Source organism: Trichosurus vulpecula, chromosome 7, assembly GCF_011100635.1.
Source record: "Trichosurus vulpecula isolate mTriVul1 chromosome 7, mTriVul1.pri, whole genome shotgun sequence".
Classification (NCBI taxonomy): Eukaryota; Metazoa; Chordata; class Mammalia; order Diprotodontia; family Phalangeridae; genus Trichosurus; species Trichosurus vulpecula.
In genome coordinates this window covers 85,501,230-85,516,957 of record NC_050579.1, presented here as the reverse complement: position 1 = coordinate 85,516,957, position 15,728 = coordinate 85,501,230, and the positions used below count along the sequence as shown (strand labels likewise).

Below are 15,728 nucleotides of genomic sequence, written 5' to 3'. Positions count from 1 at the left end.
GGGGGCACAGTGAACAGAGTGCCAAACCTGAAGTCAAGAGGACTCATCTTCCTGAGTTCAGATCTGGCCTCAGGTACTTACTAGCTATTTGGCCCTCAGCAAGTCACATAACCAACCCTGGTTTGCCTGTTCTCATCTATAAAATGAGTTGGAGAAGGAAATGGCAAACCACTCCAGTATCTTTGCCAAGAAAACCCTAAATGGAGTCATGGAAGAGTTGGATACGATTGAAATGACTGAACAACAAATTTATACCTTTGTAAGTCTTCCCATTGCTATTTGGGTTACTTCCAATTTTGATACTTTGGAAATTTGTTTTCATGATTTCCAATCATATTGAATCATTGGAAGAATATTGGTATTATATAGTATTTTATTTGAGGGAGAAATTTGGGGGTTTGAGAGCACTGTCTGTTTTCCTAATTGCCGTCTAGCTTTCTTTTTTTGCTCCTGTTCTGGTCTGACTTCAGTTCATTGTCTATCTCCAGTGACTGTCCAAGCCATATATATATATATAATAAATTGTTTTCACTAAGGCTTCGCTGGTAGATTTTTTTTTTTTGAGGGTGGGAAGGCAGGGCAATTGGGGTTAAGTGACTTGCCCAAGGTCACCCAGCTAGTAAGTGTGTCAAGTGTCTGAGGCTGCATTTGAACTCAGGTCCTCCTGATTCCAGGGCCAGTGTTCTACTCACTGCACCACCTAGCTGCCTCCTCCCTCCTCCCCACTCCGTGCCCCAGGTAGATTTTTAATAATAGTTATTGACCAAACTTTAGAACTTAAGAAATAGCATTTAGAAATACTGTACTTGATACATTGTATACGCTGTCATCATAAGTTCAAGTATCTGGAGGATCTTGTTGTCTATGGGGAATCATTTTATATTTGGATTCTCTGTCCTGGACATCATCTGTAACAGAAGCAAATACCTTTTGCATGTGTACATATCTTGGTTTTGTGCCTCACTTTATATTAAATAGAATTATTGAACAGAGTTATTCCAATTCTCTATCACAGAATTTTTTTATGATCTTAAGAAGTGTGCAGAAAAATCTCCTCACTACAGTTAAATCTTTAAGGCTATATTTTCCTCTACTCACTTGATTGCTTTTTTTTTATAATTGGTTCATTAAATAGAATGTAACCTTTTGTTCTCTGAATGTTTGAGTCAGTTTTGTGATTATAGATGTGGACTGTCATGGAGTATAGCTCGCCAAAGCGTACATATTCCCTTCTCACATTTTCACATCTTCATATGTGTTTAGGTTTTTCTGTAGAGGTAAAGTTTGGTATTGGGTTAGAAGTTATTAATGTCCTTTCCGTCGTATTTTTTCAGTAGTTATCCTCTCATCTTTCCTTCTTCTTGGTATTTTTACTTTGATCATTCCACGCCTTCAGAAATGTTTCTCCAACCTGTACCTTCATTGTGTATTGGTCTTGTCTAGCTTCTCTTCCTGTCTTATTGTTTTTGAGCACTATTTCTACTTCATGTAGGACTTCAGGGGCCCCAGTAGTTTTCTAGGTATTAAAATATGTTCTGATTTATTTGGAGAGTTTCCCTTCTTCCTTCCTCATGCTTTGCAATAAACACTTATATTATCTTGAGTGTTTTTTCATTTGCTTATACTTATCTTTAGCATTGTGAGATAGATAACCAAATAAACTATAAAATTTGTGTGTGATTGTGAGTGTTGTGTGTGTTTGGCCATACCTTCAAATCCCTTCCAAGTGAAATCCCAAATTATTCCTTTTTTTCTCCTTTTCTTTCTTTTTTATTTTTTTCTTAATTACATGTAAACATTTTTTAGAATATTTTTAAAACTTTGAGTTCCAAATTCCTCTCCATCCCTTCTTCTCCCCACTTCTTGAGAAGGCAAGCAATTTAATTTAGCTTTTACATGTGAAGTCATGCAAAACATTTCCATATTAGTCATCTTGCAAAAGAGAACACAGATCAGAAAAAGAATCAAGAAAAATAAAATTTTAAAACATGGTTTCTTCTGAATCCAGACTCCCTCAGTCCTCTCTCTCTGGAGGTGGGTAGCATTTTTTTCATCATAAATCTTCAGAATTGTCTTGCTTGGAATAGCTAAGTCATTCACAGTTGATCATCATACATACAACATTGCTGTTACTTCGTACAATGTTCTCTTGATTCTTCTTGGTTCTTCTTGCTTCATTCAGCATCGGTTCGTATAAGTCTTCCCAGGTTTTTCTGAAAGCATCCTGCTCATCATTTCTCATAGCACAATAATACTCTGTCACAATTATATCACAAATTGTTGAGCTATTCCCCAATTGATGATAATCACCTCAATTTTCAATCCTTTGCCACCACAAAAAGAGCTTCTGTAAATATTTTTGTACATAACAGGTTCTCTTCCTTTTTCTTTGCTCTCTTTGAGGTACAGACCTCTTTGAGGTATTGCTGTATCAAAGGGTATCTACAGATTTATAGCCCTTTGGGCATTGTTCCAAGTTCTCTCCATAGTGGTTGAATCAGTTTACAACTCCACCAGCAGTACATTAGTGTCCTGCTTTTCCCACATTCTCTCCAGCATTTGTCATTTTCCTTTTCTGTCATATTAGCCAATCTGATAGGTGGGAGGTGTACTACCTCAGACCAACTCTCATATTACCATTTCCAAGAACAAATCATAAATCGTTCTATTTACCTACAACTTCCTTATATCTTTTGGATTTTGTTTGTGGTGGGAATGGAACTTGTTGGCTGTTGGAAAAGAATCTCACATTTAGAGTTGCAACAGCTAAATTGATTTTGTTTGTAAGTAGTCCCAAAATTTGGTTGATTAAAACCTTCTACTCCCATTTCTGCATCATTCACTACATAGGTATGAGGGCTGTACTCCATTCTTGTCATTACATTCAAAATTTAGGGACCAACTTGGTAATATTCATCCTTTCCATACAATAGTCAGAGCTATCCTCCAGCAGCAGACTGAAGCTACAACTTTCTGTATCATAGAAACTACTGAAGTTTGTACTTTTTTGCCATAGCTGTAAGAAATAGCGTACAAAATGGATAGAACTTTTGTTGACAATTGTCTTTGGTTGTATAAAGTATATGTTATCATAGGCTTTGAGATGAAGGTTTTTTTTTTTTCATTTCTCTAACACACAGATGGTTCTGACTCCAGAGATAAGCCGAAGCTCTACCGTCTACAATTAAGTGTCACGGAAGTTGGAACAGAAAAATTTGATGACAACTCTATTCAGGTGAGCAAAGCTATTGACAGCTTTTTTAGTTGATTTGAAATTCTGACATAAAAAAGATTATTATGGCCTTTTTAACCAAAGTTTTCTTTATTCAGCTACATCTCGATTATGGTTTTGGTTTCATTGTTAGTGGAAGTATCATAATTTATAATTGAATTAGAATTTAGGAAATTTTGTTTGTAATCTGTGTAGAAATAAGCATTAATGCATTACTCTAATAATCAGATAAGATGAATGTATATTGAAAATAAGCTTTAGACAAATTTATTTTCAAGAGTAAATAAAAGTGAATTTAGTTACTTTGGTGATATATTCCTTGTTAAAAATTCAGAAGCATAAATATATCACCCTCAGTATAATATTTCATATAAAGAAAAATAATTACAGTTTATTAACTTTTTTCTACATATTTTCACATGATTTAAATTTCTTGGATTTATTTTTAATTTTAGTTGTTTGGACCAGGAATTCAGCCTCACCATTGTGACCTAACAAATATGGATGGAGTTGTTACAGTTACTCCTAGAAGTATTGATGCAGAGACCTATGTGGAAGGGCAACGTATCTCAGAGACTACTATGTTACAGAGTGGCATGAAGGTTCAGTTTGGGACATCTCATGTATTTAAATTTGTAGACCCCAGTCAAGATCATATCATTACCAAAAGATCTATGGATGGAGGCCTAATGGTTAAAGGTCCAAGGCACAAACCTGGGTAAACACTTTAAAATTTTAGAATTTTAATTCTTCTTGTCCATTCCTGTTAATGACAGAAATTTTTTTGGTAAAGTATAATTTATTTGCTTGGGGTTAAAATGGTGTGTGTATGTGTGCTCTTGTTCCATCTGATTCATAAGATCATGCTATATAAGCATTAATGCATTACTATAATACATCAGATAGGATGTAGATTCTATTACTCTTACCATCAATCAAATATACTTTTGCTTTATTTTTCTAATAGTGAAAATAGATTTCTTTGATAGATATTTCCTTTTTTCTCTAGTGTCTCTTGTGACTAATTACATGCTTTTACAAGAAAACTGACCAGAGCTAAAGGTGCAAGCCATGGAACTTAGTTTTTCACCAGGTGAAGCAGGATAATTCATATTGGACCACTCATTCCCACCACCATTTTTTTTAAGTTAGCCAAATTAATGGGCTCAACCAAAATGTTTTATTTTATGTAAATGTAATTCATAGGCATCATTAAACTGAAAATTACTGTACCTTTGTACATCTAGAGAATATTAGGAAAACTATGCTGTTTATAAGTTGTTTCTAGTTTATATCCTTCTTAAGCTTTTTAGAAATACATTTTTAGGAGTAAATACTGTAATGTTGCTTATTTAAAATACTTTAGCTTTAGTGCTTTTTTCTGGACTTGCTCTTGTTTCCATTTCTTAGATTATCAAGAAAGGCTTTTCTAAAATTTTAGTCCAAGTTATGGTGATTTGTGGTAAAGGTTCTAGCTATATGCTTCATAGCCTTTGTATTGATTTTTATAAAACATTAGAGTTGCAACAAAAGTTTCTAACAAACTATATACTATAAATAGGTTATGGGAAATAGGGAAACATAGAAAATGATATAATTAGGGCATCTCTTGTGAATTCAGTGACTAATGCCTGGAATATTTCTAGGAGCCCACTGTGTTAGGCCATAGTCCCCTAAAATGTCAGTTGAGTCATGTATTCTTATCTTATGGCTCATTTTATCAAACATATATAGATGTTACTTATTTGATAATTTATCTCTATTATAAATAGTATCAACATAAAACAATTTCTATTTAATCTATGATTATTCAGTTGCTAGACTCTTCCTCTTTTACCCTGCTCATTGTACTACTCACTTATGCCTTCAGAGCATTTTTGAAGTTAGTATAAAAAAGAGATTTCCTTTAGGTATACTTACTGTTGTCACTGTCCTGAGATAAATGTCCTAAACAGGTAACCATGGGTAAGCATTCTTTCCTCTCATCCAGGCTACCTGGATTTATTGTGAGTGTTTGGCCTTAAGAGTCATAGATTGTACTTCTCACTTTTCGAGGTCTTTTTATCCAGAAAATGCTTTCTACTCTAATTCATTTCTGTACCTGTGTCTACTAAAATAATTGAGATTCTTAACTCCCACTATAAATCTGTTTATCTCTGTTTCTATCACCTACTCTTATAAAATTTTTCACTCATTATTTTAAAAATTCAATGACTTTTTAAATGGTACATCGAAACTACTAATATTCTTTTTAACTCTTCCATATGATATGGGTTGTGAGGATGTAAATTACTTTGAGACATTTTATTATTTGGTTACTAAATGAAATAGGAAGAGAAGAAAGAGTGCTAAATGGAGTCATGAGAGGAAAGAGCACTAAACTTGGAGCTGCAAGACTTAGGTTCTGATCCTGGCTCTCTGCTTGGACAAATCACCTAATCATTGAGCTTTAATTTTCTTATCTATAAAATAGAACTTACAGGATTATTGTGAGAATCAAATACAAAAAGTATCTAAATTTTAACATTATTAATTATAACTCATTATTATTTGAAATAGTCATAGGTAGAATCCTTTTACGTGATGAAAAGATATTATCTGTGAAGTATATCAATTTGGACTGAAGAAATTAATCAATTTCCTTATCCATAGTAGGTTTCTGTAACTTTGGATGATGATTCTGGTTGCCATGTAGGGATAGGGTAAAGAATAGCTAGATTTCTGATTTCATTCATATTGGAACTCCCAGATGAGGAAACTCTCTGAACTAATGTAGGTAAGCACCTTTTTCACAACTTAAAATATTACAGTTGCCTAGAATATTTAGAGATTAAGCAACTTGTCTAGGTCATTATGTGTTAGAGGTAGGATTTAAAGCCACATCTTCCTATGTTTGAGTCAAGTTATATCCATTACATCTCTTCCAGGGTCTTCATATTGCCTACAAAAATATGGAATTTTTTTGTTTAAAGGAACCCTACCCAATATCTAGATCAAACCATATCAGACGAAGAATCTTTAATACAATATACCCAAGAAATATTACAGATAATGATTGCTGATGGTTTTAGATAACTTTTCCTTTATCTCTTTTCATTAGATCCATTTTTTTTCTTTTGCTTTCTGAGATCATGATTGATACCTCTGCCTTTGCTTCAGCTGAAGCATAATAGATTTTGCTCCAGCCACTCCGCTTTATTGTATGTGTATCTCTCTGCTTGAGATATGTTTCTTGCAAGCAACATATTGTAGGATTCTGGTTTTTAATTCATTCTGTTGTCTGATTCCATTTTATGGGTGAGTCCATCCCATTCACATTTATAGTTAGAATAACTAAATGTGTATTTCCCTCCATGTAATTTTTTGCATTTTTTAAACCACCCCCCTTCCCTCCTCTCAAGTGTTTCACTTCTGATCACTCCTGCTATTGACTCTTTTTTCATGATTCTCTTGAATTACTCTCATCCCCTACCCCCCCCCCCCAATTTCTCTTCTACTTCTCTAATTTGCTTTTTTAAAATTCTTTTTTAAGTTCTTTCAGGAATTCTTTTTGGGTCTGAGACCAAATTACATTTTTCTTTATGGCTTTACATGTAGCCTAGGCCGCTATTGTGCTCTTCTAAGTTTGTGCCTTGATCCTCCCTATCACCATAGTAACTTTGGTCAACCTCTTTTTTGGGGGGGGGGGTTCTTTTTGCTTATTTTTTCTGCCTTTTTGTGACTTGGCCTTTTTATGTGAGAGGCTCTGGTCCTTTATTGTCCCAAGCTTTTTGTGCTAGGGCTCTGGGTCTCACTGCTGGCTTTCACTGGCTTCAGGGCTTAGCTGCTTGCTTTCTCTGGAGGGTAGGCTTCCCTTTCGCCTTGTGCTGGGGAGTGGAATTGTCTGTTGGCTTCTCCTGCTGGCCTGTTCCCTGCATGGGGTCTTGCTGCTGGGTTACTGTGGTAACAGAGTCTTTCTAGTGTCTGGCCCTGGAGGAGAGATGCTGGTCTGCTCCAGGGGTGGGGCCGTGTTGCTGGGTCACTATGGAAACAAGGTCTCTCTGCTGGTATTCCCAGGATTGGGGTCTTGTTGTTTGCTGGCACTAGGGTGGAACTTCCAGCAATGGGGTTAAGGCCTTTCTGGTACTTTGTGCTGGGGGTGGAGTCACCAGGGTTGTACCTAGCTGTGCTGTAGGTACTGCTCACTTGCCTTGGGGTCTGCTGGTTTTCAGGAGGATGGGGCTTGGCTATTGTATTGCCTCTCCTGCAGTGCTGGTAAGCTGCTTCCCTGCAATTCTGAGGCTGTTTTCTAGTTGTTTGGAGGGGAATTTGGAAGAGCTTCAGAGGTTTCCTTCCTGACTCTACCATCTTGGCATCAGAAGTATGAGTATATATTCTTTTTTTTTTTCTTTTTCTTTTTAGTTTGCAATACACGTTTCTACATAATTTTGAGTTCCAGATTTTCTTCCCTCCCTCCTCCCCTCCCTCCTCAAGACAGCATGGAATCCCATATAACTTCCATGTATAACTTCACATTGAATTAGTTTACACACTAGTCAAGTTGTGGAGAAGAATTATGACCAATGGAATGAATAATGAGAAAGAAGAAACAGAACCAAAATAAAAAAAAACCACAACCCAGCAACAAATGCAAAAGAGAGAAAAAAAAGGGGCGGGGGGAGAAAAAGATGAGCATGAAGTGTGCCTCGATCTGCTGCATTCATATGTCATAGTTCTTTCTCTGGATGTAGATAGCACTCTCCATCGTGAGTCCTTTGGAGCTGTCTCTGCATATTGTGTTGCTGAGAAGAGCAAAGTCTGTGAGGGTTAGTCCTCACGGAATCCATATATCTGTGGTTGTGTATAATGTTCTCCTGGCTCCGCTTCACTCACTCAGCATTATGTCGTGTAGGTTTTTCCAGGTTGTTATGAAGTCCGTATCATCACCATTTCTTATAGCACAATGGTATTCCATTACCTTCATATACCACAGCTTGTTCAGCCATTCCCCAATTGATGGGCATCCCTTTGATCCCTAGTCACCAACTACCATTAACCATCTCTTCTTCCTCTGACCTTTACTGGATATTCTCTTACCTAATGGCACCTGTGGATACACATTATTATTCATTGGAGAATATGCAGCTTTTTCAGACAGTTCATCTCCTTCCTTTCTTGGAAAGGGCCATATAAATTGTTAATGAGCTTTCTACCCATTAACATTCTACTTAAATGTAACAATTAATTTAGCCTAATTTTCCCTTAGAAATTTCCTTTCAAAATAGTATTAGAATAATAGACTTAGGTGGAGAAGGGATGTTAGAAATCATCCAATCAGGGAGTTCTTAACAATGAGTCTATTAACTTGGTTTTTAAAGATTTTTATAACCCATTATAATTTCCTTGTAATCCTATGTAGCTTATTCTGTTCATTTAAGAACATTATTCAGAAAAAGGTCTATAGACTTCATCAGAGTGCAAAAGGGGCACAAAAAGGGTTAAGAGCCTGTAATCTTTTATAACCAAAAAGCTTAAACAACTTAGAAATGATCACACAGGGAGCAAGAAGACTGAGGATCTGAACCAAGGTCTTCTTACTCCTTAATTCAGTGTTCTTTGCATTACATTCTGCTGCAGCCTACTTTGTTTTAGTTACAACTGATTTGAGATTAGACAAGCATTATCTCTGTTTTTGAGGGGCTGGCTATTTATACTAAAGTCAAAAAAAATTTATCCATTCATATCTTCTGGTTTTCAGTTGGATTTTATTTCTTTGACCAAGCACCTGTGGTAGAAAAAAAAATGTTTTCTTTGTTTTCAGTTTTTGTATGTTGGGATGAGTATATTACATATTCATACGATCAGGTTTATAATAAACAGATATATGTTAATTTTATGAACTAATTTTATTCATTAACTTCAGTTCAGAAATTTGGATATTTTGAAATAGTCCACAAGTAATTTTAGATGCTACCAGCCTGCTGTTTAAAAGAAGAATTTAGCTGATTTAATTTTCAGTCTTCTCTTTAATGCCTTATTTATATACTCTAAATGGTTATTGCGTAAGTTGGGCTGAGGTCAGGGTAGTGAGTATTGAGCCTATTCGCTTGGCCTGTTGTTAATTGGACAGTATAGTAATTTTCCTATAATATTATTTTTCTTTGTAATTGTAGGGTTTTCTTAGGATTTAGAGCTGGAAAAAACCTGAGAGCTTATCTAATCCAATCTCATCATTTTATAGAAAAAATAACTAGTATCTGAAGAGGTTAAAGTGTCTTACATGTGGTCAGAAAAGTAGCAGAGTCCAGATCTTTGGTTTTTCTTTGTACCTAAATGTTAGTGATAGTTTCCTTTTCCCATTGTTATTTCTCTGATGTGCTATTTATTTGGTGACTTGGCAGAAATAGCTTTTTTCCCTTTTATACCATCTTTAAAGTATCCTAATACAGTGACTATTTAATGGAAGGAGTACCGGACCCATAGTCAGGAGACCTGGTCTTTAGTTTTGCTGCCATAATTTATTTCAAAGTAAGACTGAACAGGTTATTTAGCCTCATGTAACCTTAGTTCCTTTACCTTTAAAATGGATGTGGTGCTTGTACAATCATTAGCATAGTACTATCGTGAAGAAAATACTGATCCTGAATTGCTTTTTAAATGTTCTTTTTCACGTCCCTTATTTTGTCATAAGGGACAGTTCACGAGAAGTAAAAAGTATACAAATTAACAGTAGATATTCTTGATCAATGCCAAAATACGAACAAAGACCTAAAAAAAAATGTCAGTTTTCATGTGTTTATATCAGTGCATTTTGGAAAAGCCATTATGCTTTATGCATTATGTTAACATTATTAATCATATGGATTTTTAATTTTTCTCCCTTAGAATTGTCCAGGAGACAACCTTTGATCTGGAAGGAGATATTCATAGTGGAACAGCAATACCCACAAGCAAGGTAATTGAATATCTACTATGTAGTAGTACACAGTTATATTTGGTCATAATTAAGCTGTTGAGATAATTAACCTTTTTAGGTAAGACTTCGTTGTTTTTTCCTGAACTTATGCTTGCATTGGTGTAGTGAACTTTAGCAAAACATATCTGCAAATATTCTGCAACTTACACTACATCTATCAGCTCCTTATTTCTCTATGCTATGACTTACCACAGGGTAAGAGAATAAAATTAGCTTGTAGTGATAAACAGATGGCACCTCTTCATTCCCAGTACTGTGCCAGGAGAGTCACTCTAAGACACTTCAGTGATGTTCTCTGAATCTTCTTTAACCTCTGTTTTATATTTGTAGAAATTAGACATACATAGCTATAATTAACAGCAAAAATTAAATTGTAGTTTAAATTGACAGTTATAGATACGTGAGAAATTTGTTTTATAATATTTAATTGCAGACAAGTGGAATTGGTGATAGTTTGCTTTATTGACACAATGTTAAAAGAATTTTGAGTTTATGGAGGGAAGAAAACTTTATTTTCCTGACACTTTCAAATTAAGATTTAAATAGAAGATGATAGGAATCATTTTTACATAAAAATATAACTCTTCTTTCTGTGTCATTTTATACTCCCTAAAACAGAACTACACGTAACAAACTCTTTTCATATTTGTCTCACCCATCAGAGTGTCAAGAGAATTTTATTGCGATTGTATAAAATACTACTGCAAAGATTTGTAGTGTTGTTTCCATGATACTATTCTTAATAAATAATTTGTGTATTGAAATACATAAATGCACTATAGTTTTCTGGAGAAATAAGTTTGTATGTTTTTACTTTAAGAGGGATACTCTAATATGATACCATGACAGAATGTTTTGTTTTCTTCACTATGTTTTCAGTGGTATGAGTATTAAGGTACTATGCCATTAAAATCTTTGCCTTCAGTTTTATTCCTAAATTCTTTTAGCAGTTATTCATATTCATAGTACATGGAAGAATGGAAATTAGCCCTAGAGCAGAGTAAGTGATTTAAATGATGTCTGAACACATGGGTTACAGTAAACTTTATTATTATAAATTTGGGTAGATTTTGAAAGCTCAGTTATGTCTCCATATCTCATAAATAACTCCTGAATCCCAGCCTCCATCATATATTCATCCTCTCTTACCTTCCCGTTCAAGTGCCACCCCACACCACCGCTGTTGTGATTTCAGAACGGGGAGAGTGAAACTGAGTGAGTCCCTAATATCCTGGTTGTGTAAGACCGCACCATTAAGATATGGAAGGGCTGCCATTTCCAGTACATTTTATGTCCTATTTAAGTGGTGTGGTGATACCTCTGTATTTGGTTTAAGTTTAAATTTAGAATTTAGGATTTGACACTATACATATAGCTCACTTAACCGAATAGAAGATACATAGTAAACTTGGATTGGATGTTGTATTGTTTTTATTTTTTATAATGATGCTTGTCTATCATAGGGGTTTGTTTATTTGTCTGGCTGTAAAATGTGATACCCTACTAAAGTGATTTCCAACATTTTGTTAATATAACTAATTCTCCTCGATATTTATTGAGTCATTAGAAACATGTTTTTTGGTGACACTTAAATGTACTAAATTAGATTGGTAAAATCCTGCGTATTAGGTACACAGTTTTAACAGAAACTGTATTTTCCCTGTATTTATTTAAGGACATAAAATAAGGCTGGGAAGAACCAATTTTAGTACTAAATAGTACTAAATACAGGTTAGTGCCCTGAGCCTTAGTTAGCAGGATTTTTGAAGCCCTCTGAAGAAAACAACTGAGCACCCTATGTAATTGCACATAGCTGGCAGGATGTGCCTTGATTTTAAAAAATACATATGTCCTTTTAAAAAAGGATTACTAGAGTCATCTAGTCATTGGGGAAAAACAATAGCCCTGGTTTTTACCTTTCGTGCAAAAGAGTAGCTCTTGGGGCTTTAAAATTCCTGGTAGCATTTGGTCAGGAGCTGCAGCAAGTTGTTTTATTATGTTTTGAATGGCTAGTGTGCTCTTAGATATGTCCTGTCACTGTGGTCAGAACACCTGCTGCATTGCTGTATTATTTTTCTGGTCTGCATTCCCTACCTCTGCATTCCCTCCCTTGTCCTTCCCCTTTTGGCAGCCTTGAATCAATTCTTTACTCCTAATGATGAACATAAAGCTTGGTTGGTCTGCGTGGTCTGTTAAACTCACTCTTGTTTTCCTCTTTGACTTAGAGTACCACCAGACTGGACAGCGACAGGATATCATCAGCATCGAGCACAGCAGAACGAGGGATGGTGAAGCCAATGATCAGAGTAGAACAGCAACAAGACTATAGAAGACAAGACAGCAGGTAAGCAATTTATAGCCCATTGTATTTACTTAAGAAGGAACCAGTTCATTCCTCCAGAAAGGCTTGAGATTTGAATTTAGAGAGATTTCTTTACCTTGTTTCCCTCCTCATTAAATTTTAAGGGCAATATTTTTGTGAGAACTCTGCTTTCATTCTGCTGGAACCAAAGAAATTCCCCTGATTAATAATTCCTTTTTCACTTAACAAAGTGAATACAAAAAATTCACATTTTCAGTTAATGCTGTTCTTAAGGGGTTACTCTGTATAGTTGTCTTATTAACATGATCTCATATGTGAAATCAAAATCCTGCAGTGTTTATTCCTATAGAATATTGTATATTCAAAATTAATCCATTTAAACTGTAAAAAAAAGCTCTTTAATTTGTGAAAACATGAAAGTAAATAATTTTAAAATATTTAAAAATTAACTTTTGGTAACACCTTCTGTCATTGTCAGTATTACATGCCTTCTAGCATGAGCTAGAAAGACATGGAACTGCAGGCTGATTTTTTTTTTTTAAAAATCTAGTACTGCAGATGTCTCATTTTATGGATAAGGACTTAAGCCTTTGTTATTTCTTTCCCCTTAATTTCTAAAACATTTCTGACAGCCTGGTTTAGAGGGTAAAATACTGTATCAGTGTGAATATGAAAAAAAAGTTTTTATTGGAAAGATAATACCTTAAACATAACAGTTGGATTACAGGGTGTGGATTTTGAATACTGATTAGTATAAACTGCAGCATTGCTACTCAAGAGCTTTGGATGATTCTGAGTCCGAAAGAGGGTAGCATGTATTCATTCAACTGCATTCATTCAAATACGCTGAGTATTAGTAATTAGTAATCAGTAATTAATAAGTAATGATGAAGAATGACTTTAGCCCCTTATCCAAAAGAGACTTATAGATCTATTAGAGTGGATAAGATAGGTATATAGATGCAGCCTAAATATTAGTGGTTCCTTTATACCCTATATAGTGGGGTAGTCATAATCCCTTAAATGACATCTGACCACATGTTTTCATCATGCCTTTTTGGTATCAGCAGAGAGAGTTAGTTGAAATGAATGACTTGCCCAAGGTCACAAGTCAGTGCCAGAAGATGAAGTTACATTTCTGTTTCTCATCTCCCAGTAGAGGGCACTGCAGATTGCAAGATTATTGTATTGGAATCGGAAAGTAAACAGTAAATTAATAAAAGAGATTCATTTGGGATCTTATAGGTCCTTTGTACTTTATTATTTCTTTATTTTGATTGACTTTTTATAGGATATTTCATAATTATGCTATTTAAGTATTTCAGGTATCTTTTTATCTGTAAGATGGGAGGTTTGAACTAGGTGACCTCCAAAGGCCCTTTCAGAACCTTTGAATCTATTTTCCTTTGATTTTCAGTTGTATAAATACAATAAGATACCACGTCAGATTGATAAATTCCTAAAAGAAACATTTCTATGGATGTATTCTTAACATTACTAAGAGAATGTACTAAGGTAGAGTATTGCTGCATAGAAATGCAAATACATCATTAGGCTAACACTAATATAAAATAGGCTTTTAAGTTTAATCAGAAGTAAAATTAAACCTCATCTTTGGTTCAGTACTTTTATGTAGTATAGAACGATTGAGCTTTGGAGGCTGATAAACCTCACCCACTTCCAAGAAACTAGTTTTCATGATTAACTTTTTCCTGTTTTTGTTCCTTTCTTTTGCTTTCTATGTATGAGAAGTACTTATTGCTCTCTATGTAACATATGTACTCATTATAATTCATATTTATTTTAATGACTAATTCCTTTTCAAACAACATGACAAAGAAACCTACCACAATCCTAAAAACCTTATAAAAAATTAAATTTCTTTTATTTTTGTTCAAGACTTGGAGTCATTTGTACTAGACTGTATAATTTCTTTTTCATCACCTCTTTCATAATAGTGCTGATGAATGCCGTCACTTTTCCTTCCCAGAGTATTTAAATTTTTTCTATCCTGACAAATTTAACATTGTGACTCTAAGAAAAATGCATGATACTTGCAATTACATATTAATTAATTGCATGTTTAATTAAATATTTTAGTCATTGCTTGAAACGAAAATTATTTTCCAAATGTGGTGACTTGGTTGAAATGATTTTTAAAAATAGATCATTTGTATTTATCTTGGCAACATACTCAAAGACATGAACTTGGCACAAATGAAAGACCAATAATGGCCCGGGAAAACTGATGATGAAATATAATTCCCTCTTAGCATAGATACAGGGTAGACTCCTTGGGGAAAATGTTGTATATGTTGTCATACAAGGTCATTGTATCTGATATTTTAGCTTAAATGTTTTTCTTAGTTAAGAAGAGGCTTCCATGGGGGCTGGGTTAGTATTTGAAATAGCATATAATTCCAGAAATGACCCATATTTAAAAATAAAAGGTGTTAATAAAACTTATTTAAATATACTCATACATTCTATAAAGGGGCATGTTGGATCATATAAAATGAGAAAAACCAAAAAAGATCTGAATTTAATGACTTATCGTTTTAGAATATAGCAAACTTTTTTATTTAGGTAAATTAATTTTAATGGTGGTAGCAACATATTTGCAGTATTCATTCTGTTTTTCTTCTTTTCATCTGCCTCCACCCCACCCCCGTTTTTATTGCTTTTTTGTTATTACTGATGTTAAAAGCAATATTAAAATTGGTGGAAGGCCTGCATCATTGCCCTTTACAAAAAAAGAATATCAATTCCTTTGGGGGAGGGGCATGAAAATCCTATTTTTGACTAAACCATTTTAATAGTGAAACTAGGAAACCTAGTTTCAAAGCCCACCTATCACTACCTTTGGGATTTTGAACAAATTTCTGGACTTTGGTTTCTTCATCAAAAAATGAAAGGACTGGATTAGTTAGGCTTTAGAGTTATTTTTAGTTCTCAGTTTATGAACGTGAGGCATAAACCAGAGTAGAAATGTTTTAGTGCTGCGAGTTCTTTGGCTAATCTATTCATTGGTAAGGGTAAGCACTATTTTTTTCTCATTGGCTTTTACTGTTACTATACAAAAACTAGCCATTTCTCTAAATAACTGAATTGTGGAAATATGTCTAACTAAATAACTAAAATTTTGTGTATTGATACTCATCTCATTTTAATATTTTGCTGAATATAAAGATCAGAAAGTAAGCATTGGGTTTTTCTTT

At 34.4% G+C, this 15,728-nt stretch overlaps 1 protein-coding gene across 18 annotated transcripts in view; it reads left to right on the top strand.

The window, feature by feature from the left end:
* The window catches only part of AFDN (afadin, adherens junction formation factor), a 169,763-nt gene that overhangs the window by 86,122 nt on the left and 67,913 nt on the right, over window positions 1-15,728 (top strand). For all 18 annotated transcript variants that reach the window (XM_036768951.1, XM_036768947.1, XM_036768945.1 and 15 more), the window contains 4 exons: window positions 3,141-3,235; window positions 3,688-3,950; window positions 10,097-10,166; window positions 12,413-12,531. In XM_036768951.1, coding sequence (XP_036624846.1) covers window positions 3,141-3,235; window positions 3,688-3,950; window positions 10,097-10,166; window positions 12,413-12,531 — 547 coding nt within the window. The remainder of the gene's footprint in view (window positions 1-3,140; window positions 3,236-3,687; window positions 3,951-10,096; window positions 10,167-12,412; window positions 12,532-15,728) is intronic.